The 26298-nt window shown below is 37.2% G+C and overlaps 1 protein-coding gene across 1 annotated transcript; it reads right to left on the bottom strand.

Annotated features, from left to right (window-relative positions):
* Positions 1–4328: 4328 nt before the first annotated feature.
* On the bottom strand, positions 4329–23720 carry LOC140338717 (acylphosphatase-2-like). The gene is made up of 4 exons (XM_072423024.1): positions 23535–23720; positions 19269–19285; positions 17844–17953; positions 4329–5550 (listed from the first exon to the last, which is right to left on the bottom strand). Exons 1-4 carry the CDS (start codon positions 23584–23586, stop codon positions 5436–5438), a joined length of 294 nt encoding a protein of 97 aa, XP_072279125.1. The 5' UTR covers positions 23587–23720; the 3' UTR covers positions 4329–5435.
* Between the last annotated feature and the right edge of the window lie 2578 nt (positions 23721–26298).

The raw sequence follows: 26298 nt of genomic DNA, 5'->3' as shown, positions 1-26298 counted from the left end.
ACACAGTGACGATTTTGTTCCCGTTATATTTACTCGGAGAATGTGATACACTCTGAGATAACACTATGAGCTAAACAATATAAAAAAACCAAATTCTCCATCAGTATAACAGGCATATATTAACAGAATAAATGTTATGTAGAAACACATAATTTAAATGCATTCCACTAATGCCTTGCAAACACCTACAGAACAGTTAGTGGCCATAAGGGGCATCCTCTTTTATCTGTTGGTTTTAAACACTTTGTATGCAGATACATAGGGCCTGATTTATTAAAGCTCCCCAAGGCTGGAAAGAATACACTTTCACCAGTGAAGCTGGGTGATCCAACAAACCTGGGATGGATCTGGTCCAAATTTCAAAGCATTTGCTAACAAACAGCAAAAGACATCAAAGAAATCTATTACAGGTTTGCTGGATCACCCGGCTTCACTGATAAAAGTGTATCTTCTCCAGCCTTGGAGAGCTTTAATAAATCAGGCCCATTGTCATTGCTCTGAGATCTTGCCTCTTTATTTTTTCTTTTTTTTAGCAAACTTGGTAACCTAGGGTGTAAAGATAAGGTTTTTACAACAAAATGCCAAAAAAATAATGTTCATACATGGTCATGTTGTAATTTTTGTATAGCAAACAGTTGTAATCAGGAGACAGGACAAAGAAGACCTGCTTGAAGCATCAAAACTTTTGTATTTACAATGTCTTTACAATCTAGTCTGCTTTTGTCTCACTTGGTTATTTGGATTGACCTGTTAACAACACAATTTAAACTTACACTTTAATATCCCTTTCAAATTGATACACACATGTGCAGTCGGTATGGCTTGTTTGAATGGAAACCAAACAAGTTTTGTTTTTTAACATGTCTTTGGATTGTGGAAGAAAAGTAAAAAAAAAGGAATATATAACACCATGCAAATAATATCATGAAGAAACAGATAAAAAAACAAGGAAACTCACAAAGAGAACATACAGTTATTCAATTCCACATTTTACTTATTTGAATGTAAAAAAATTGATACTTTTCTTTTTCAGACATGACCAGAGGTGCTGGTATGCTTTGGATCGTTGTCCTGTTGCATGACCCAATTAAGGCCAAGTTTTAGCAGTCACACAGATGGCTTCACATTTGACTCAAGAATGTAGAGTATCTTTATAGAGTATACCGTAAGAGGAGTTAATGGTCGACTTAATGACTGCAAGGTTCCCAGGTCCTGTGGTTGCAAAACACCCCAAATCATCACCTCTTTTAACCACTGTGCTTGACAGTTGGTGTAAAGTATTTTTGCTGATATGCTGCATTTGGTTTTCAATAAACGTGACGCCATGCATTATGGTTAAACATCTAAACTTTGGTCTCATTTGTCCAGGACATTGTTCCAGAAGTCTTATGGTTTGTTCAGATGCAACTTCGCAAACTTAAACCACTTTTTGTAGAGAAGAAGCTTTCTCCAAGCAGGCTATACTTGTTCAGTCTTTTTTTAATTTTAATGTTTTGAATTTTAAAATGAACCATGCTGAGGCCTGTAGAGTCTAAGTAGTTTTTCAGTTTTTTGCAATTTCTCTGAGCATTGTACGGTCTGACCCTGTGGTAAATTTGCTGGGGGATCAACTTGGAAGTTTGGCAACTGTTTTGAATGTTTTCTGTTTGTGAATAATCACTTTAACTGTTACTCTAAAATGTTTGGAAATGGCCTTGTATTTCTTTATCTTAATTTATGTAGCCACTATGCTGGCTGATGTGTTTTCACAGGTGCAAAACGTAGTTGTCAAATCTTTAAAAATAAATACTTTCTGAAAATGCCTAAATTGTATACCTTATAACTAGCATTGGTCGAATATCTCACTATTCGATTCAACAGCTATTCGATCGAATAGGGAGATATTGTTCGGGTAATCGAATGACGAATTTGAATACCATTAAAGTCAATGGTGATGGGGGAATTCGGGTTATTTTTAGGGACTGTGAAGAACTGCAAAAGCAATCAGGGGAGCAGAGCTGACAGCTTCGCTCCCCTGATTGCTCTTGCAGCCCTTTACTAGTTGTATGTGTTCTTGGATAGAGTTTCTTGGATAGAAAGCTTTCCTCAGCCAAATAGGGAGCACTAGAGGTTTTGAATAGGGAGACTTGTCCTCGTTTAACCTCTAGTGCTGATCTCAATAATTGTGACTGGAGCCGCATTCATTGAAAGATCCCCAAAAGAACCACTTTTAAATACATAACTGCTGCAAATACACTCAGACTTGAGGGGTAGGGGAAGAATGCTCAGTCCTGTGTAAATTCCAACTAAAGTTGACTTATAGCATAAATACTGCTTCATCTTTAGAAAATGGGGCCATGTGCTAATAAAAGAGCAATAGAAATAAGGTGATATCAGGGCTTTAAACTAACCTGTTGCTTTGCTAAGTTTTATAAAAACACAGTTTCACGAGTCACAACAATAACAAAAGCTTTTTATTTTTCACATAGCATTTGCACTGTTATAAAAAAATGTATTGAAAAAATAATCTAGCTACTAAAAGTTGTACTTTTAAAACTACATTTCATAGACATTATTGTATTTTTTTAATTAAGTAGATTACCCTGATTCTTGATACAATGCTGTTCATATTAGGCAAATTTTTTAAAGCAGCTCCGGAAACAAACTGCATTAAAATTGATGGACACCAATTTTATTATCACCCTGCACAGAGGTTATCCAGCTTGTGTGACAACAATCTAAGCGCTGACAAAATGAGAATTGTCTTTTCCTGGGTGGGATAACTATTTATTCTTTTAATCCTGTAGACACAAAGTAAATTGTGCAGTGGTGAACACATGAAAGGGCCATAGGGACCTTTGTGACGGCATATTGGGATTTTACTTACAGGTGGTGGGAAAGGCTACATCAAGGGCCTCTTCTTAAAGAAACTGGAGATGGGTAAAGGTCCTTACCTGCCCCCAATCTCTAATAGTAACTGACAGTGATGTTGGTCTGTATACAGGGCTCAGCCCTTCCCAAGTTTGATTAAAATTTGATTACATATTTATGAGCAGTCTATGAACTTATCAATATTTGGCAACACTGATCCAATATTTCCCTACATATGTAGCAGAGCTTTAAAACACTTCTAGAAACAAAAAGCATCGTCACTGACCAGAATCAGTAAGATGATCCAGCAAGCAATTCAACTCACAATCATAAAACCGTTGTAGTTGAAGTATACATCTATATTTTTTTAATACAACCCACACTTTACAGTCATCAGTGACCAAGAAAATTTGAAATCTAGAATTTAATGCAGCAATTTAGAACATTATATTGTGTGTATCTTCTTTCTTACAGCTGTACTGTAAAAAAGAGAGTCATAGTTATTTATTGTTAATTTTGTTTAAAATTAAAAAAAAACTTTATAAAAATCATTGAACACAAAAAGAGAGTCAAAGTTGTTCCTGTAAGTTTTTTTTTTTGTTTTTTTTTTGTTTGTGTCACTGAGGATGCTTCTTTAGTACCTTACTTGCAGAAAAGCAACTTATGCTGACAAATGTCAAAACTATAATTTGTTCTCTTCTTTCTGAACCATTACAACCATTACAAGCATAGTAAAGACTTTGATGTAAACATAAAGGCAAATTTAAAAATAAATATTGATGTAATCTGTCATTAACATTAACAGAGCAGTTTTATTTTAGTAAGTACCCTGTGTTACATGTTGTAAGTCCCCTCTGTAACATGTTGTATTCCCTGTTGATACAGCCAGTAAGTCTGTTGCACAATGTATTCTGAGGTCTATAAAAACATTTTATCTGCTCAAGTTCCAGTTAATGGCTCCAAACTCACTGGATGGCACTTCATCCTGCAAAAAGATAATGATCCCAAATATACCGCTAAGGCAACATGTGAGTTTCTCAAAACTAAAATATGGAAAATCAATGAATGGCTAAGCCTGTCACCTGATTTAAATCCAATTGAGCTTGCCTTCTATAAACCGAAGAAGAAACCTAAAGAGACAAGCCCTGAGAAAAACCAGGAGTTGAAGGTGGCTGCAATAGAGGTTTGACAGCGCATCTCCAGAAAAGATAATCAGCACCTGGTGATGTGTTTGAATCACAGACTAAAGCTGCGTACACACTTGCAATTTTTCTCGTTGGAAAGGATCTTTCACGATCCTTTCCAACGAGAAAAGACTGCAGGATGCATGAACGATGCTGTACATACAGCACCGTTCATGCTCTATGGAGAGGGGAGGGGGAGAGCGACGGAGCGGCACCCTGCTGCGCGCTCTCCCCTACCCTTTCATTAGGATCGGTCGTCGTCCATGGATCCGCCAGGACGGACGTCGGACGACGACCGACTGTACACACGGCAGATTTTCGCCCGATAATTGGCAGATACCGATTATCGGGCGAGAAAAATTTGCCGTGTGTACGCAGCTTTAGTAGTCACTGTATGCAAGGGATGCAAAAAAGTACTTAACATGACTGCATTATAATACATACCATTAGCGGTACTCTGTATAAAAAGCATAATACATGGTACAGGTATATGTACCTTCTACATGTTTGAACTGAAATGCAAATAACTTTAAATTAAAGTCTGGTGTGTATTTTAAACAAGTCTGAATTGTTTAATTTAGGATTTTACACTGATGAGCATAAGGGTATAGGTATGCAAATGACGAATGTATTGCCACTCGGGAAAACAGACTAGAAAATTGATTAGCTTGTCTCTAATATGTGCAATCTAGATCAATATCTTCAATTCCTAATTCTTAGTATGTATTGTGCTCTCTATGAGGGACATTTATATTCTATTGTCTAGTTGCAACTTGCATAAATACCTCTTATTTTGTACAAACACTGTAAAGTTTATTTTGTAAAAATTATAATTAGGGGTTTAAAGTAAACCTTTCAAATATTTAGTTAATGTAGATTTCACATACAATCAAAATATAAGTATGTGATACTTTTACTGAAAACATTCAGTAGACCTAAAGCTATAGCTAGATGATATGTATAAGGATTTGTTGTTGTCTTATGAAATTTAAATTAGCCACCCATCTCTAAGAAAAAAAAAGTGAGGGAGCCAAGCTGAGCTTTTAAAGGAAAAGAGAGTGGTTAATGCATATCAATAACATTTTCTGCTAGGGCCTTATGGCTTAGTCTAGTCTGACTCAAAACTGTAATACTAAGAAAATAGGGATTCATCAGAAAAACTTTCAATGAGACCATTTTAGCAATATCAGTCTTCCAGATTTGACAGTCTCCAGAAAAAGACTTTTTTTTTTTGCAGCGTAAGAAAATACATAATGCAAGCAATGGAACTGAATGGAAAAGCAATGTCAAAGTATGTCAAATGCCTAAGATTTTTACATTTTTATGTGAGTTTGTCTAGATTTTATAATATTGAGACTTGCAGAGCAGTTGTGTGATTTATTATCCAAATAATTCCTCAGATCAGTACTTTGTTTTGAAGTTGGAAAATTCCAGATTCGTTATCTGCCTCTCATTTGAGAAAACAGCCTTATCAATCCGGGACATCGGACTACCAACATTCTGTAGCCAGTTTTTCCTGAAAGACAGAAAAAGCATTTCAGTCAAAGCTATGGAGTTTATTGCTCAAATCAGGTAATATTCACATTTACATAATTTTTTTTTAATGTTTAATTTCTAATGACATTTTGTGAACACTTCAAACACAATGTCAAACATATATCTTTACCTTTCCTACAATGTAGTTTAAGGTAAACATCACATAGACTTGGGCTCACTAACTCATAATTTACAAATCTGGCCAGTACACCAACTGCTGTACATCATGGATCTAAATTATTGAAGGAGACGCATTGATTGTGCATTGATCGTATGTGAACAATTAATTATGTGCTAATACAATTTACTATATGTTCGAAATGTGTGTGAATGCTACAGTGATACAGTGTATATAAACCAAATTTCCCAACAGATATAGTATGCTGTAATGTACAATCTAGCATCTGAAAACACACAAGCTTTACAATGGCCATGGTCAAAAATAAACATGTGATTTTCCCTGTTTTTCAGTATATTGTAAATACAGAGGTACTGTATTTTTATGTAAAAATATAGGGGAATGCTTTGACTTAAATATAAACCTAGGGCACAAAATGCAACCATCAATGCTAACAGTCAAAACAGTAAGGAATAGAAATAAACTTACCATGAATAAATATACCAATGGTATGTTATTTTTAAAAATGTATTTAAAAAGGGAAATATGAAAAAACAAATGGACTTAGTCTGTATATCTTTTTTTCGTACAGGTTAAAGTATTTTGTAATTTTAAGTTAGGTTTGATGGGTAATTTCTTATTAAATGAACTTTTGTGCCTTAATATTTATTACCAGTGGATGGTGTTGTGTCTCGAATACCAAGAGTTTGTTACAAATTTAACATATTGACACATCGCCATCTGCTGGTGTAACTCATGCATAAACTGATCATTTTTTCCTAATGGCATATGTATACTCAAGTATACGAGAGGGTGCTAAAAAGTTCCTGGCTTTGCCAAGAAAGAAGAGAGCCAGAGTTATGAAATAACACATTTATTCAACATGTTCCTCCCTGAGACTGATGTACTTGGTACAGCGTAGTTGCAGCTTTTCTAGACCGTTCAAATAAAAGTCTTTTAGTTGGGTCGCAAACCAGCTCCCAGCAGCATCTTTGATGTCAGAAATGTCCTCAAAATAATGCCCCTTCAGTTGTTTCTTCAAATTCGGGAACAGATAATAGTCCGAAGGGGCCAGGTCAGGTGAGTAGGGGGGATGGTGGACCAATTGGAAACCCAGGGTGCTCAATTTGGCAGCCACAACATTGGACGTGTGCGCAGGTGCATTGTCCTGCAAAACTGGTCAACTTTCCACAGCGTTTCGTCCTAATTGCCTCCTTTAGCTGGTCCAGGAGGTTAGCATATTACTCTCCGGTGATACTAGAGCCCTGAGGTAGGTAGTCCACCAACAGAATGCCCTCTTTGTCCCAGAAAACGGACACCATGACTTTTTTGGCCGATTTCTGGGTTTGGAACTTCTTTGGCCGCAGGGACCCTCTGTGGCGCCATTCCTTTTACTGTTCCTTGGTTTCAGGATCATAGGTGTAGAGCCAGGTTTTATCCTCAGTCACTAATCTAGCCAAAAAGTCATGTGCAGCTTAAAATAAGCCAAAACGGCTTTGGATGCTTAACTTGTTTTTTCTTCTGATCACTGTTCAAACATTTCGGCAACCTTTTCGCTGAAAGCTTGCGCATGTCTACGATAGTGGTGATAACAAACCCAACAGGCTCCTGTGAGATGTCAAGTATCTGGGCTATCTTTTTTGCAGATATTCGCCGGTCCTCAATAATCAGCTCATGGAAAGCATTGCAGGTTGCCGGGTCAGTTGAGGTTGGGGGGCGCCCACTGCGGGAATCATCATCAACGGTGAAATGCTCAGTCTTGAAACGAGATATCTAGGTTTTGACAGTGCTGTAGGAAGGACACTTCTCCCACATTGTTTGTGACATCTTGTTAGCACTGCAGGCCGTGCCGGTGCCGCTGCTCCCAATCGCAGGCACGGGCGCCGGGTCCTATTTCTCAGGTAACCCACTACCTATGTTCCATGTCAGTATTTCTTTCATGCTGGGACTTGCTCTGATGTGTGAGCTAGCGTGGGTGTGTCTCTGAGGTAACACACACACGCCCTCTGTTTCCTACAGCCTATGGCTCATGTCCTGCAGGTATTTAAAGGCACCTCCTATTACAGGAAGTTGCCTGAGCAATCTCTGGCTTACCTGCGTTACTCTCACTGCTAAGGTGTTTTGTCTGTTTGCTCTCCTGTGTACCGAACCTTGTCTTCGTTTTTGGACTCTGCCTGTTTGCTGCCTGACCCTGACTTTGGAATTCGTTTCTGGACTTTGCCTGTTTGCTGCCTGTCCCTGACCTTGGAATACATTCTTGGACTTTGCCTGGTTACCGCCTGGTCCTGACTCCTGTGGTCAGCTGCCACTGGCCTGGGGATTGCTCTGGAGTGGCACCTGGCAGCTACCCCGCAGCCCAAGCCTATCCTCACCCTCAGAGGCTCTAGTGAAGACCTGGTAGCTGCTTAGTCACGCCCCTCTGGAGTGTACCCGGTCAGTGGCACAGTGGGTCCACACCCGCTTGCATACCACATCTCAGTGTGAATGTCCTTTGCTGACTTTCCCTGAAGAAACAAAAACTTCATGATGGCCCGTAACTCCAACGACGTGAAACTTTGTTTTTGCCTCTGCAATCACAGCTTCTCACTAAAAGAAAAAAACAGTTTTTAGAATTGCAAAGACCTGATATTTGCACAGTTACATACTAAAATATTAGGCTGTCATATGCCCCCACACACATTTTTCTATTTCATAGAAAAGGGGGCAAAGCCAGGAACTTCTTAGCGCCCCCTAGTATATGGCATATACAAAGAAAACAAAAAAAATCTTTGGACTCCTATGGGAACCATAATTACCACTATGTTATAATTTACTAGAAGGGAATATATGAGAATATTTCATTGGTAAGGTTTACAAACTAAGTTTTTTTGGGTAAAAAAACATTTCTGATTTTATATGGCTTATTTTGGCACTTGTACTTGAAGGTCCATTGTTGACTATATTGCGAGGAGGTTCTGGACAGTCTTTATTTGGGACCAGAAGGGGCAAAACCCATACTGGGAGCATTGGCGTTCCAGGAGGTCACCCCCTTTTAGGAGCAGCTGCCATACTCTTAACCTGAGCCTAAAGAGAGGGATTGCAAAATCAGTGGTGTCAACTTTTGAGAATCCTGAAACACCCCGCCTAGTTTTCAGGAGGGAGGAAAGAAGAAGAGAAGGTAGAAAAAAAGGGGGTGGGGGGCAGGTCATCAGCCATCAGACAATGCGGTTCTGAGGATTTAGGATGGGGCTGGGTTTGGAGTGGTCACAGGGTCATGAATGTATGGTTCCATCACAAGAACATATAGTAGTCAATTCAGGGGGTCTAAACTCACTGGCATTTTGTGAGTATAGCCCACATTTTTTCGTTGGCAAGGAACCAGGCCATTTTTTGCTAAACCTGGGCCACTGTGGGGGTGGAGGACTACCGAGCCTTCACTAGTACCATTTTGGCAAACGTGAACAGGTAAGTCAGTAGTCTGAGCTGGGTGTTGGTGCAGGCTGTTTGGTTAAGTGGGTGTAATCCTTGCAAGGCGCGCTGGCACCATTTACCAATGCATTAAGAATTTGTAGATTCCACAGCTGAGGCAATAATGCGGAGTGCCACTTTGTAAAATAGGGTAATATTTTGTTTAAAGCGGACCTAAACTAAAATTTTTACCTTACATAAAGGGTAGACAACCCTTTTATATAAGGTATAAATTACCTTCTTTTTTGGGGGAGAGGTTTTAAAACCCCATTTATTAGAAAAAAAAGAAAAGCCCCTCCCCTTTCTGGCAAGATAATTTTCTTTTCCATTTTCCCAAAATATCTACAGACATGGACAAATTTGTTTGTAACCCTTTTAAAGCTGAACACACAATTCTCTATAAAATAACTTGACAATGATAATAGTAAGTTTGTCCCTCATTGTTTATTCCATATTTAACAAAATTCATACTTTGCTTTATAGTTTTGAGTCCACAGAATATTTAAAACAACACAAATAAAAATGGTTTGGACAAAAAATATAGGGCCCTTAACTTAATAATTTGTTGCACAACCCCTGGATACAATTATTGCAAACAAGCAATTTCTGTAGCTCTCAGTCAGACTTCTAAAACTGTTAACAGGTTGTTTGGCCAACTATTCCTGTACAAACTACTTCAGCTGTGTCAGGTTTGAAGGTTCCTTTCCACATACTACATGTTTCAGGTATTTCCGTGGATCTGTCATGTGATTCAAATCTGGGCTCAAAGGAGGCCTCTTTAATATAGCCTAATGTTTTGTTTCTAGCTATTCCTGGGTGCTCTTCTGTGTGTTTTGGACATTATCCTATTGGGAAATTTATAACATGACCTGTGATAACTCTTGAGCTAGATCTTTCTGACACAGGATAATATGCTCGGTCTCAGAATGTCTTGATGACTCCTGTGATTTTGTTGCTCCTTGAACAGATTTAGGGCACTATGTACCATTTGCAGCAAAGCAGCCCCAAAACATGACATGACATACTTTTTAGCACATTCCTGTCTGACTTTTTTATGTTTTTTATTTCGGAGGAACCCCCATTAAGTCTTCTTGAGATAACCCCAGCCCTGAGCCCCTAAAAAGCTATGGATAGTGCAATCAGACATTGATGACAGTTTAAAGGTTGTCTTTGACTTTGGCCCTAATTTATCAAAGCTCTCCAAGACCAGAAAAAATAGTCTATCATGGGAGAACCTGTGCGATCCAGGAAACCTGGAATGGAATTTTTTAAATCATTTGCTATTTCTTAGAAAATGTTTTCAATCTTGGACTAGATTCATTTCAGGATAGATGAATCACCTAGGTTCACCGATGATGACACTGCAGTCTTGGGGAACCTTAATAAATCAGGCTAGTTCTGTCTACCATTTTCACTATCTTTCTGGCCCATTCTGGGTTTGCTACAATAGCATGGACCCTAACTTTTAATTCGATTATGTTTATACAATGCAACTGTTTATACAATGGCTATTTCATTTTTACCATTTGTTTTTTAGGTTGTTGGATACTCAACATCACTTTATTTCACCTTCTTATGAGTTGTGTAGAACCACTGTCCCCCCCCCCCCCCCATTTATTTCTGTCTTTGTCTCCACCTCTTTGTTTTTTGACATTTTTTATTTATTTTGTGTCATATTTATCAATTGTGTTCTTTATTGCATTGTAAACATCCTTTCTCTTTTTCAATAAGAAGTATTAAAAAATTTGCAACTGTTACCACAAAAACATCAAGCTGCTTGGAAATGGTCTTATCCCATCTTCTTTAACATGCGTGCCACTAATTTTCTTTCAGTTAATGTTCTGCTTTACTTTTTTTGGTCCATGTTCAGTGGGTGACACATGATTTTACAGTGGGGTCCATGTTCAGTGGGTGACACATGAATGAGCTCAGTGACTATTAGATAGGAGAATTCATTATATTTCTTTCTAGGGGTACCAACAGATGTGTCTAGGCTATTTTAGAATATCTTTGTGGAATAGGCAATACTTCTTTTGGTTCTTATATATGCTTTACTTTTCTCCATGAAATAGAAAAATCATGTTAGAATAGGTAATGTTTTTCAATTTTAACCATGTTACCTTCCTGCTCAGCAACACAGCATATTCTGCATTATTGTGCCCTAAACATCCACCGGTACTAGAAAAGCAACCCTACATTCTACTGTTACTTTGCTTGTTTGATCTTGGCAGCGCCCTAAATAAAAAAACACTCAACCTAATAGACATTCTGGTGATCAAAGCAAGTTTCAGCAATTCCTGTTGACTGTACTTCCTCCTTTATCCCAGAAGGTTTACCAATGAAATTTTCAAGGTGAGAACAGGTATCTCACTCTTGCAAGGTGACCCACAAGTCTGCGCCCTATGCCTTATGCAGCAAGGTAGCCAAAGTCCTCTGAACTGCTAAAACTTACATTTGCAGCACTTGGAAAGATCTATAATGATCCTGTGTACACCACTTCCTTGAAAGTTCTTGCCTCTGATTATTTAGGGTTCAAAAATATTGTAGTTTTTAGCTGCTTCCTGGGCCCTCAGTTGGCTTATAATTAGTCCTAACCCTTATCATTAAGTCAAGGGCCTCCAGTTGATATTTCTAGTAGAATGATGGGACGCTCTCCTTGGAAACCTGCACTATACTTACTCTCATAGTCCCTGATCATAAGTATCTCTGATTTGTTATCAGTCTATCACTATTGTTTACATTAAATTTGGGGATGCTTTGATTTCAGGTCCATAATTTACATAAAGGAGGTTTCCTTTCTGTCCTGCTACTGCATGCAAACTTTCCAACTCTCCAACTCCCATCCTGTGGCTAGATTAAACAACCATGGAGTTAGTTCCTAAAGAATATTAAAACTTTCTAGGCATGTTTGATGATCAATACTCGTACATCACATCTCGTACTCCCCTCTGTCAGAGCCTGAACAAAACATTTAAAAAAAAATATTAGTGATAGGAATCTCCAAACAGGCTTAATTTGTCCGTCCACTTACCTGCTCTCTGTGTTAGGGAGTAGGTGAAGAGATTGCACAGTCTGCCTTAGATACCCTCTTTGAGAATCACACAATCAGCTCTGGGCCTCAATTTGTTGTACATGCTAGTCCTGGACAAGTTAGCAGATTTTTAAATGGAATGATTGAGTTCAATTAATTTAGTGTTTTTAATCCCCAGCCAGACTCACAGACACCCAAAACTTTCTTCTTGAGGTCCTTAGAGAGCTCTTTTGTTCTTTGCATGATGACTCCACACACATCAACAGCAAAGAAAACACCAGACATTAAGGTTTAAATAAGACAGGTTCCACCAGCATACTCCCTAGGGAGGTTCTTATTATTAGCACCTAATCTGGAACAGCTGATTCAGATTTGATGGATTTAAAGTAAACGTAGGTGTGTACTGATTTTTTTTCCACATACCAAATTTTTGTTTCTCATTATTTAGCTAATAAGACAAAAATTGTTGTGTTTCCCCAGCTGAAATAGAAGCAGAGGGGACCATAATACTGTATCATCAATGTAAGCCATTAACAAGTTTCCCATTAGCACCAAGAATCAAGGAACACCTTGTTCCTTTAAACCCATCCTAAAAAATGTTCTCCAATAAAAAATAAAACTTAATGGAGACAAGGACTGTAGCAGGAATGAATGGTCAGGCTTTCTGAATATTCCACTAGAAAGCCACCTAAGAGTTAATCTTTTTTAGAAAGATAAATACAAAAAACATGGAATACTAAATACTGAGTATTGTAGATGTACAGGTGGATTTGTGTAAACTGTCTGGTCTGTGCCCTTGTAAACATCTTGGGTCATCCTTCCCACACTTGTTGGGGTAGGAGTCACCTGATAAGAAAAAAAATGATGGCTGGGATGCCCGATGGGTCACGAGAAAGAAAGCAGCTGGTAATATACAAAATATAATATCATACTAACAATTGCAAGTGTTTTTTTTTTCATTTTATCAAAGTGAGCTAGCAATGGTCACATAAGGATTTGCTTGGTTAAGATCAGTGTATAATTGTTAGCTCCAGATATCATACAATTGACACTGACATTTTCTGGATACGTTTAAAGAAATGCAAGCTTCTCCCTGCCTGACTCTTCCCAGTTAGATGATATGGAAATGTTTTAGACCATTGTACGCATCTAATAAAGATAAGTACCTTCTTTTATTTAACCTGAATGTTTTGTGTTGTTCTTCAACCCATTCCAGACACTTAGTCTCACAAATACTTCCACCTTGTTACAAGAACCTACCTGTCTTTCCCCAAATCTAACTTGAAAAGGTTTACTTAGGTGTCCACTGACCAAAACTCATCTTCTAGTCCTAGTAGAGAACTACTCAGTCACCCTTTATAGGCTAGCAGGTACCCCTATGAGCATGTGGAAAACAAACTGGTGGGAGACTTTATCAAAAGCTTTTACCAGATCCAAGGACTCCAAGGTGATCCAAGGAGTTATCAAACCACTGTTTTTGTTACTGACATATTTTATATCCTTGCTCAAGAATAAATTGTCAGACATTCTCCTAGTTGGAACTGCGCAGTTCTGCCAAGGACTGATCACCTGTTTTGCTCTGTAGGTCACAATTTTTGCAGCCGATTTGTAATCAACATCCAAAGGAGTAAACTGCCTCCAGTTTCTATTTTATATTAGGCATTCTTTCATTGACTTTGAAATCCTATTCTTAGCAAACACAGACTGGACTACTTCTATCTACTACTAATTATTTTCCACCATTTCCTAGATAAAACTCAACCGGTAGGCCATCACACCCTGGAGTCTTATTTTTTGACATCCTGTCCAAGACTTCTTTAATCATCAGACTTTAGCCTAACCAGCCATTTTCTATTCACATTAACAAACCCAGGATCGTGCAACATTCCTCTATGTCTACAATGCAATTAACTAATTGCTGAATTACTAGTAAATAAAACATTGTTATTTTTACTGGTTGTTTTGAGAAAACCCCTGGGTAGGTCAAGCCCTCTTTTTAAGTGTTGAACCTTATGCTAGCAAATTATGTTTCTTTTTTTATTTCAGACTAATCTCTTACTTTACCTTCCTCAAATCCCATTTCTTTAAAAAATACTTGGGTTGTCCACAGACTAAGGTTTAAAAACCTGTCCTGCCTTTTCCCTTCCCCATCTTGGAAAAAACATCCTAGTTCACTCAATGCCAACATTCTAGTATGTCCTTAAATGCTGTCTTTTCTTTATGCCTATAAAGCTTTTGAAATTAGTAATCATTATTTTATACCAATAAAGAAATATTGGGTTTACAGTATACCTGGACTAAAAGTAACATCTGGATCAAATAAAATCTCCATTTCAATACCCGGGTAATCCATAAAGAACAAAACTTCTTTTTTCCACCCCCAAAATGTTCTCAGGATCCACCAAACTCCAATAATCAATAATGCTATTTAACACTGTAAAAGAGCTGTCACATTTTGGTACACCACTCCCTTCTCTGTGTGCTGTCTCCCAAACAGCATTAAAATCATCAGGTATAACCGTCATCACCCAACTCATAAAATATAATTTCAGGTTCTGCATGAATTTATCCTTTCTTGCTTCTCCGCTGAAGCTCACATAATAAAAAGGCAGAAATACACATTCACATATTATATTGTAGCAAGCATACAATGACTCAGTGTAAAAATCAGTAATCCAATACTCCTACTTTATTATTTTTGATACCAATGCCCTTATTCTTGTTCCCACAGACATGTGACCAAAGGCTGTCACTGTAAACGCCATGGCAACAGTGAGCACAATTTAATTAATTGCCCCAGCTATTACAGACCATTATCATAGGAGGACCTCCTTATTTTTGCACTTAAAGCTAGTGATTTTGGACCTATCCAATGGGGAAATATCCTACAGAAGTAATTTTAACTTAGGGTTTCTATCACCTCCTCCTTCTCGCTATCCCTGCAGACACTAACTGTCTCCATCTGACTGCATAGTATATTGTATACATGCGGACCTTTTCCACCACACTCTCTCCTTATCTATCACATTATTTTTAGGGAGCACTAAATTAACCCAATCCTCCCTTCACCTCTATTCCCAACTGCTCATCAACCCACAGTAGGTCCCCCACAAATTCCTACTACCCCTGGCATCTGAAGTAAGGGCACCTTTTAATTGTAAGTCCCCGGGGCCTGCCCACTCTTTCATCAGTTCTGCGCTTTTAGCAGCAACAGAAGAACCAGAGAGCTTTAAAATAATTTTAGAACACCTGGAACCTGAAGGACTGCTAAACTCACTGCCATTAATAAAACCATTGAATACATTTGCCAGTTCTTCCATCTGTACACCAAAAGCCCCAGAAACTATCATGAAAACCACTGGCATGGACTTAGCAACAATCCCTCTCAACAGACAGAGCTAGGGAGACATCTTTATGAGGCTTGAACTGTGTCACAGCAAATTTTACTTTTTCATGTTTCTAAAAGCATCAGATTTATAACTCTCCTGCTTGGCATAGTCCTTGGTCAGGTACTCAGAACTATCACAAAGATCAAACTTCTATTTTTGTCTACATTAATTTACCGATTCTGCTCGGACCCACAAATTCTGCATTTTAGCACTACTTCACAGTCATCTATACATTATCCGTATGCATGACATGTTCTGCAAAAAGTCTGGTTGATCTGAAAAAAGGAACATCCTTTTCCTCCCACTGTAAAGATTAGTGGTGGAATCAGCAGAGTCTCCTGCCTAACACTGACTCCAGCCTGGGCTATTTTTGGGGTATCATGATGGGTTATAGTAAGCTTCTATCCATTCTGTCCCAACTAGCGAAAAAGTCCATACCAAAGGCCCCTACTCTTGGCCTATTTTTTGAGAAAAGCTGTGGCTTATTTTCCAGATGGACTGGATAGAAGCCTCACTGTAAAAGGAGTCACAGGTAAGTGAATTCTTTGAGGTATGGGAATCATACATTACACTTTACCACTGGTCACCAAGAAACAAATCGTATCCATCTTTGATCAAACCGCATACCATTTGATAGCTAATGATCCCCTGGTTGTGTTTTAAGGTTTGTCACTGTATTATTTCCCTAGACTTGTTGTAGCATTCTGTCAAAGACTTATTCCCTCTGACTTTGTATTTTGATGTATGTTTTTGAAAAGTCTGTAATGTTGTTTTCCTCGTTGATCCTGGCAGAAATTTAGTATTTTTGTAACAGACCTGAACTGATATCAGCTTTTCCAACTACTTTCTAACTCCCAGTCATGCAATAGAGTTACGAAGAGAGTAGAACCTAGGTTGACAACACTGCTCTCCTACAGTTACAGTATAGTGGTAGCATGAAATTGTTTTACTGGCAGGATCGGAAGGTAAAAATATTTAAAAAACAGCTTGAAATTATTCCACATTCAAACACTGATAATTTGAAATAAACACACACTTTGGTTTTGAATTTAGATACATTTTAAGAAGTGAAAGAAAGGAAGAAACACCCAAAGCATAGTCGAGTAAGGACGTAAAAATTAGTAGCCTTGATATTCCAAAATCTCCAAAATAATACCATGTCCAAAGTAATATAAAATAATTTCTAGATGAAACAGAATGCCAACATGATTAATATATGAATAAATCTCTTTTGGATTTTGAATTTTGGACACACTTTGTATCATACAATTACATATGCAATTATACTGGTGATAATAACCTGAATTAAAAATATCAAAAGCTTATTTTTAAAATCATATTCCTGATCGGTTCTGTTTCACTATAACACCTCATGCATTGGTCAGTATAAATGATTACTAACCCTTTTGTTCTAAATGCTGGTAAAAGTCTCATTACAAATACCGCAGACTTCTGCAACCATTGCAATAATGGTTATTTTGAGTATTACATTTAGTATCACATTTTGGTAGAATTTACACATTTTAAAAGGGACTCCTCTTACCAAACGTTTGCATATTGGAAAGTTTTTAAAACATTAAAAAAATTATCCGTAAAGCCTAATTCAATGATTCACAAGGTCACAAAACTTTTCTGCCTTTTGACAATACCTCTATATGATATTAAGAACTATATACCTATACCAAATATCTTTGACTTCACTACCATTTCCCTGGACCTCTGCACCTTCCATTCCGTAAAAGAGATTGCAGCAGAAACCCCATCAAGAGTTCACCGCAATAAGGATTGATCCCCTGCAAATGCCTAGGCTGTAATGACGGCGTTAAAAACAACCACTGAGAGCTAAGGTGGACAAACTTAGATTTAGTCCAGGTAGATCCCTAACAGAAGCATTTTCTTTTTTTTTTTCTCCACTTTTTTTTCTGTAAAATAATAAAATGCAAAGTAGGTAGGATCTGTACATTGTATTTAACCCCAGTGTTGTTGAAAAGGAAAGTATCTTTTCAAAGATTAAAGGTTTATTCTAGTAAACTTAAGGTCAGATCAGAGAATATATATTATTTTAATATAAGCAGACTTTTGCTAAAAGTCATGCATGAGCAGTGAGTGAGATTATATGCAGGGCGTTCAGCATACACGTATATACCATGATTTGCCATGTTTGCTATGGCTGGCTGCAATTTAAAAATTAGATAAGGTATACCAGTTTTATTTTTAAAAATATTTAAGTAAAAATAAAATAAAGATTTATTACTATACATGAAATACAAATTTTGGATACTACTCACATTATTTCTACTTTTTCCTTTGAACCTTGGACTTGTCCTGTAACTGTTCCACATGGAGTATTTTTGACCCAACCTACTACTGTGACTTTTTTAGCTTGATCTTCTGTATACTTAAAAATAATGAAAAAGAAACATATGAATATCTTTGGACTTTATTGTTTTATCAATCATCACAAGCCAGCATAAACTGTGCTATTTGCAGGTATCTTGTGCTGATACTGGCAAAATATTTTGAAATAAATAAGAGCACATTAAAATGAGACATGGCAATAAAGGGGAATACAGAACTTTAAATATATATTTTTTATTCAGTTTGGAATTTCTTAATGTGTTTGGAATACTTATTTATATGTCTAACTACTGGATTTACCCAATGGTAATCAATTATATATTATGGATAAAATATTTAACATTATAATTAAAAATAATGCAGAGCATTTGATAATCAAACTAACATTATCACCATATCTAGGGAAAATTCTACTGAACAATGAACGTCTACAGATAAGACAGGTGATAGCCATTGATCACCCACCTGATTTAGGAAAAGGATAATCAGGTGTAATCATCAGGTGTGCTGCATGAAAATGTATTTACTGGTAACATGCTAAAAAGATGAGAGAGCAAAGTTTCTGGAGTATTGGTTTCATAAGTCTATTGTCTTTACTGTTGAGTCAGAAAACTGGGTGTGAAGGCAAGCCACCACTGGATTCAAACCCTAATAATAATATTATTTTTTTTTTTTTGAGGTCTCTTTAAATTCACCATTGAAAACCTTTTGTATCATCTGTATAAGGGGAAAAAAATCCCTGTTGATTCTGCCAGAATTCCAGTGCTACTTGGTGCACACTTCCTCTGTTAACTAAAGAACATGACATGCCATTCTTTCGCAGGTAAAGTATGTATGTTAGGGTGCCTGATACACAGAGTATGTCCCATTTTTCCCTCAAAGCCACATAAAATTCCCCTCCTTTTGGCTATACAGATTTCAATCCTTTTTGTGAAGGTCTTACCAAGCTTTTTCTGTTGCATTTGGCTGCTCTCAAGAGACCAAGTATAAACCAGATTTTTTCCTTTTATTAACTTTGTTGGGACTACAAATAAAGAAAAACAGTAACCCCCGGCTGTGCTGTGAGCAGCTTAGGAACAAGCGTTTTGCAAACTAAGAGCAGGGGCCTATGTACTTCATTGACATTACTGCAGAAGTTAGGTTAGCCTGCAGATTGTTGCCACTAGGAATAATCGACTGGTGCTAACTAGCAGAATCACTAGGTATTTTCCTTTACTTGGAGACTTTTGGATAATAGAAACAACTCACATATTAGTTTTTTAAGAATTAATATTACAAACATACCACAGCAAAACATTTAAAGCTAGCAAACTAACACATTTTATTTAAACATAGTTATTTAAATGAATACATACCTTTCTGAAAAATACACCTGTCATAGAGAATAAAAATATTACAATGTGGTAATAAAGCAAATAATTAAGTTTTCTTTTTTGTTCACATTACATTATATTAAATATATATTGCATTTTTAATGTAGTCATTTGATTTCACCAACTTCCTTTTGTTTGTATTCTCATACTGAAACTCTCCTTTCAGGCTCCTTGATACCTCTTCACATACATTAAAAAATATAAGTAAAATATAATATAAGTAAAAAGTTTCTTACAGTTACCTACTAGTTCCAAGCCTGCTCCAGAGAAGTGAATGAAATTGGTGATTCAGGAAGCATAGAGGGCAAATTACACAGGACACCATTCATTAAAAATATAATTCTTGCTTATCCTGCTAGACATATTAGAGCTAAAGTTCCGAAGAATTTATTTATAATGTACATTTAGTAGATATATTTAACAGTGGAAAAATAATTTAAAGTAAACATGGTCAAATTTAAAAAAAATACATACAATACAGTGAGTTGCAACATTTATCTGTAAAAACTTTTTAGTGGCAGTCATTTTTAAGCTGGCAAAAAGTGTTGCCACTGTAATTTTAGGAATGGAGAAAGAAATTTGAATATAATATTAGAAAACTTCTCCCATGAGGACACCTGCTGGACAAAAGACATATTGTTTAAAGTGAATTTGGAAAAACAGATGGAATATTAAAAAATATGACAGCTGCTAAAATTGACCTTTTAGAAATACTAGTTCTCTTGCTGTCATAATGACCCCTTGTTTTTGTAGATTTCCCGGCCACAGACCTGGAGCAATGCAGATCATTAACTAATATTGAGGATCAGGGAAGCAATTGTTCAATTTTTCGTTGTTAACACTAAGGCATGTCTGAGGAAAAAAATATTAATGATGCCATGATGGGTGTGACTTGTTTGGTATAGAAATGGCCCTAAATAGGTGTATGGTTTAGATACATATTAGATAACTGTAGCAAAACGAAACGGTTAGATCTCTATCCAGGTAGTAAGCTACATGCACAGCTACTAGTTACAGAGACTGACTGGATGTGGTCAGTGGCAGAAGTTCTTGTTCAGTAATTCAATGCCCTATCTAATGAACCACAGGTACTCAGTCCCATTGTCTATAAGATACAATTATCTAGTTGCAAAAAAAAAATACCAACTAAAATGGTATTGCAATAGAAGCTTTATTATCCTTACCTCTCCTATCTCATGCTGTTTCTTCTACCTCTTGGATTACAGGCTCCATCAAAACTTTTAACACTCCCAGGAATGTCAGGTGTCTGTGTCCACTGCACAATTGCTATTTTTCCTATCATCTTTTATATCCTTTAGTAATGTAGACATTGGTAGGGACAATCACAGAAAAGTGAGATCGAATTTCTTTACCAAATAGGAAGCTGACAAACCCAATGCTGGAACCCAAAAACTTTCTTAAGAGCAAACAATCTTTCAGTTGATTAGGTACTGAAGTCTTCCATTAGAAGTTTAGAATGTAAGATCCCGTGAACTTTATACTCACGACATGAATCAGGGGAACCAGTGGCCAGATAAGGAAGTTGAGAAAAGAGATTTAGGTATGAGTAGCAACACATGGAAGAAGCTGGCTAACTTGATGTGGAGGCAGATGAAGTTTGTAATAAACTGGGTCAATTTTATCAGAGATCATAAAAGGCCTGATATAACAAAGGGCAAACTTTATGGAAGGAACATTTAGTTGAACGTTGTTGGTAGCAATGCAAACTTTATTAGCAGCTTGAACAGGTTGTATCTTTTGGTGGTGCCGATCTGCAAATTTCTGGCATCAAAAGGCAGATGATCCAAGGTCTGGGACCAAATTTGGTTGTACTGCAAGGCACAATTTTAGTACTCCTGGCAGTGTAAATGCTACTTTTATTTGCTATGTGTTATCCCCCTTTCTTCCTCTTAAATAAAGAATGTTAAATCCCTAATACTTTTTTTTTAAGGCAGAAAATGAAATCAGAACTATATGATGAAAAATTATACTAATTTTTCCTGTATATTATCACTGCAGATTGTAATAAAAAATATTTTGGCTGGCAAAATCGACATTCTCTACAGTGATACTGCGATTTAACCCCCTTTCAACAACAAAGCACATATCACACAGTGACCATATGATAATTTCAGAGAGTGTTAAAAGCCAATTGGAAAATAAATGTGACAGCAGTGCCCACTGACAGTGTGTACAGTACCACCCTGCCAATACACACAGCAATTAGTGGCTTTCTTTCTCCAACTCTGATGTCAGCGTTATATCCTGCAGCTATGTTACAGTAAAAACCACAGCTCATTGCCAGGGATATAAGCATCTAACAAGGATGGAAGTGTCAAACATTTAAGAGTCCGATGGAGTCTGCAGTGCTGAAATTACAGGAAGGTAGAAGACACTGGTGAATATAGAGAACAATATTTCCTCAATTGTAGTCTGTTTTATGTCTAACAGAAGTTTTTTTTTAAACTGACAAAATAACTTTAGGACTTTATCTCTAAAAATGTTTCTTTGCCAGTGCTCTAGACTCCATTCTGTGGCAACAACACTTTTCCTACAAGCACCAATAACTCTCAGCCTAAGTAAAATTGCAAACTTTAATTGGCAATACTTTGCACAATGAACCAGTTAACTGGTCATTTATTTCAATGTTTTGGGACACCAGTTTTCTTTTTTAATCTAATAGTTATGTTTATGTGCTGTAGTTTCCTTAACATAAACCAGTAATACATATACATACAAAGATAAAAGTAAGAACTCAGATTGATGCTCCAAAATTGCAGTAAAACAGACAAGGCAATGCTAGGTGGAGTGTTAGGTAGTTGCAGGCTGACGTTGTGGTGACCTCTGTGTGTCAATGATACATTGGTTTGTGTGGGTGCAGGCAGTAGGGGTGGAGGTGAAACCATGCAGTAAAAAACATCACAGCTGTCAAATGCCTGGCAACTAGGGCATAGACTAATATGCAATGCAAAAGAAAGCGGGTTTCTTATGAGCAGTTCAAAAAAAAAAAATGCGGTATTCATGGATAGCCAAATTTTGTTGCGTTTTTCACAGAACATCTGCCAGTATATAGACAGTTCGCAACACTGGACTGGACAACATTTGGCAGAAATGTAGCAGTTTTTCATTTTTAGTTTCAGTTTATACTTGTCAAAATATGTGCCAAATTCAATCTATGTGAATTTAGAACTCCGTATTTGCACACCAATCATTAAAAATGCCAAGCAACCATGCAATCTGATTTTTTTTTTAATTAATTCCATCCAGGGCCCTAATAATAGATAATAATAATATTGGATAAGGCTATCATTACAGATTATGATTAGATCCCCTGGGTAGGTCAAAACACATCAGAGGATGAGAGAGGTGGGACTGATGGCAAGGCTTTTGCTTGTATACAAATCATCACCCTAATAAATTATGTTGAGAAGAAAGAAAAAAATGGCTTTGGTAGTTGTTTGGTATGGAGGACTTTTTCATAGCATTTAATGAAAATTTTCATCTATGAATAAGCCTCTGGGTGGAGCAAAACACATCAAAGTGGTGGCTATATCATGGTGAAGTTTGTGTAGCTGCATGAGGTCCTTGTCTGCAAGCCCATCCTCACTTGACAGCTTGTGGTGTGGGCTGTACACTTAGGGAAGGACTGCATTTGCCTATTGACTACCCCAGAAAATTCCCACACAAGAAATTGGGACTAAGTTTATTTTATTAAAGCTCTCCAAGGCTGGAGAGGATACACTTTGTCAGTGAAGCTAGATGATCCATCTGCTTATTGGATTTTCTATTGCTCTGTGAATAAACAACATCATAAGTAACAAAGTGACACCTCTCACACTTATATATCTTGTGTGGTCCTGTTGAAAATCATTTAAAGCCACATTTAGGTAGTTATATTTTGTGTTATATTTCCTAATGATTATATCACAAACAGGCATGCATACATACATTTATAATAAATGCCCCATGTTTAAGGTATGTAATAAGTAATCATAACTCATATATTTAATTGTCATTTAGTTACCTAAAACCAACTAATGCAGAAAAAAATATGCATTTAGTGTTGACAGTAAACGTAAATAACATCTGTGTTATTTGCATTGACCATTGTTAAACAAATTGTAAAATTGAACCGGACTATCAAATTTATTTATTATGATGATTTAAAGTAAAGGAAAACGTTATACCATCTCTGCAATTCAGCAAACAATAAACACACATTAATAAACAACAAAATGCCTTTCTTACCCTGTACATCTCCATATATTTCATAATCTACAGACCACAATTCTGAAGCCATGTTGTAGATGTAATTTTTAGATATTACCAGACTGGACTGCTATGTCAGCAGTCAGAAGCGTGACTGTTACTAAAAGCAGCACAGTAAAGCCATAACAGGCATACATAAATAGCATACACCATAATGTCAGCTACTACTATTAAACAGCAGGTGCTTCAACAGAATTTAAAAGACACTAAACTCAATCAACAGACATAAAAGCTAATACTATCCACATATATACATGTCTTCAAAAAGGGTGCATTCATACTCATGGGAAATATGGGCATTGCAATTGAAAAAGTCTTGAATGCTCTGTAAACACACTGCAATGTACAGAAATCTGGAACTGCATCAAGCAATTACAATGCATGTTAGTGCATTACCATCAGTGAGATACAAAGTAGGTGTGCTGATGTCTGTTTACAATTTCAAAATCAATACATTTGTGCAAATGACTTGCTGTTATCTAATAAACATAATATATACAACTAACACACAAAAAGACTTATTACCCGCCTCTGATGAACCCCTAAAATAAGTTTGTTTATTAGGCAGTGAGAAAAATACTTCTAAATTGGAGGCCAGTGGAAAGGATGGCTACCCACAATGTTGGCTAGAATACCACCTTTATTAAAAAAACTAAAAACATCATTAGACTCATGAAGCCATTATATCTCCCAAGAGTTTTTAGCATTATCAAATGGGTGAAAAGGGTAGACAATCAGACACAGTTTGAGAAACCCCTTGAGAAACCCTAGGTTCTTTAGAACCCTAGTTAAGAATGGCTAACCTAAGGAGTAAAAACTTTTACCAGTGTACAGAGAAAATACATGAGGGTGGAGGTGTATGGGGTAAAATTGTCACAAATCTATAAAATGTTAACAAAGCACAAGTAAGGCTTAGTCTACATGTTTCCCTAGCGTTTAACCTGAGGCTTTTAAAGCCCATGTTTGAAGTCCCCATGCATTCCAATGGCTTAATTTACACCAAGACGTTTCCTTCAGGCACGTTTGTGAGTGTTATCTTAAGCATTGCTTGCAACTTTAAAAAATTAAAACGCTGGATAAATGCGAGAAAACGCATGAAAACGCTTGAAAAAGCTTCCGTTGAACTCAATGGAGGCTTTTTCAAGCGTTTTTAAGCTTTTTATGAAAGCTTCAATTGAAAACAATGGGGGCTTTTATAAATGTTTTTAGCAGGACTTTGGACTCTGGAAGCCCCCTTTAATAAGGAGACTCCCAGATCTCCACCACCCCCACCCTGGGGAATGAGTACAGGGGTAGATTAAACCCCTTAAAATAGGATGAGGCTTTAATGTTAAATTATTTTAATAAATGTGTGTTTGTGTAACTAAACTTTTTTTTTTACAGGTGATCCCAATGACAGGATGATTCCCAGGGCTGCAATGAGCACAGCCCTGGAAATTCTTCTGACAGTGAGCGATCGCAGGGCACTAGGGGTTAAATGAGGACAAGCCTCTCCATTCACCCCTAGTGCTCTGTGATTGGCTGAGGTTTTACGTTTCTCATCCATTCAGCACTAGACATGAATGGGGAGACTTGTGCCTATTCATCTCTGGTGCTCTGTGATTGGCTGAGAAATAGGAAACCCTGATGACAGCTCAAGCATCGGGGAGCAGAGCAGTCAGCCGAGCTCTTCTATGCTGATAGCTCCGCTCCCCTGATTACTCCAGCAGCCCTAGAGGAGCTGTGACATTCGTTACAGATACAGAACATGTCACAGCTCCTTTAGGGCTGCGGGAGCAATCAGGGGAGCGGAGCTGTCAGCATAACAAAGAAGAATGTCCCTTCTGCAATAACTGCCCTTACCTGCCTGATCCCCACCCAGCTGTCGAATGTTCCAGCAAACATGGCTTTCCTTGCAGGATTGAAAGAAATCCTGATGAGTAATGAGTTACGTCTTCCTGGCCTGGCTAGATGGCCAAAGGATGGAATGTGTAAGAGAAGAAGGAAGAATTTGCAACAGAACAAGGACAGGTAAGCATTGATGTAATTAGTTTTACTGTAACTGTGCTGTTAGGAGTGCACAAATGTTTTTACAATCTCTCCTTCAGTGTTAGATGTAGTATGTTCATTTTACTTTGTAAAAAATAGGTTACATTTTACCCATAAAGTTCAAGAACTAGCAACACTCAAGCCTAAATCTCTAGTGCCTAACTTGTGGCCTAGGATCTACATGTAGCCCCTTGTTTGGTGCAAAGCCATCTGACCCCATCAGTCAGTTTTTTTTCCTCACTAAAGCTTAAAAATTCAGTGTGTGACCTATACCATTGTGATAAAAGAGCCACTTGCTGTATGAGTCCTGCCATCTTTGATGTAGGAAAAAACTGGGAATACATCTACTCTATTTTGGTACTAAAGTTAAAAAAAGTCAGATACGTTTCTAAAAGTAGACTATAAAAACAATACTGGAGTATCAGCACTACCAGAACAAGACTTCTAATACTTAAAGTTGTTCCTGCTAGCTAAATAGTTTGCTTCCTTACTTTTACACATTCTTACTTGCTGTTAATCTTTTTTTTTACATATCTTCTCAATTTTTATATGTTTTCCTATCTGGTGTAAAGTAGTTATCAATAAAAAATGTAAAGGAACTGTAATGGCAGTGATCCTTAGCAATCCTGCTTAACATGTTCCCAGTCTCTAATATCTTGCGTAGAACATTCTCAGTCTACAACACCTGTACCATGTGTGCCTTTCTCTGGACATT

This window comes from Pyxicephalus adspersus, chromosome 9, assembly GCF_032062135.1.
Source record: "Pyxicephalus adspersus chromosome 9, UCB_Pads_2.0, whole genome shotgun sequence".
NCBI classification, from domain to species: domain Eukaryota; kingdom Metazoa; phylum Chordata; class Amphibia; order Anura; family Pyxicephalidae; genus Pyxicephalus; species Pyxicephalus adspersus.
Note: the sequence above shows the minus strand (reverse complement) of the source record. Positions and strands in the feature narration are given on the sequence as shown.

Coding starts and splice junctions, on each gene's coding strand:
- LOC140338717 (XM_072423024.1), bottom strand. CDS start 23,586: ATGGCTTCAGAATTGTGGTCTGTAGATTATGAAATATATGGAGATGTA. Junction 5,551..17,843: donor AAGGAAAAAGTAGAAATAAT/GTGAGTAGTATC, acceptor TCTGTCTTTCAG/GAAAAACTGGCTACAGAATG.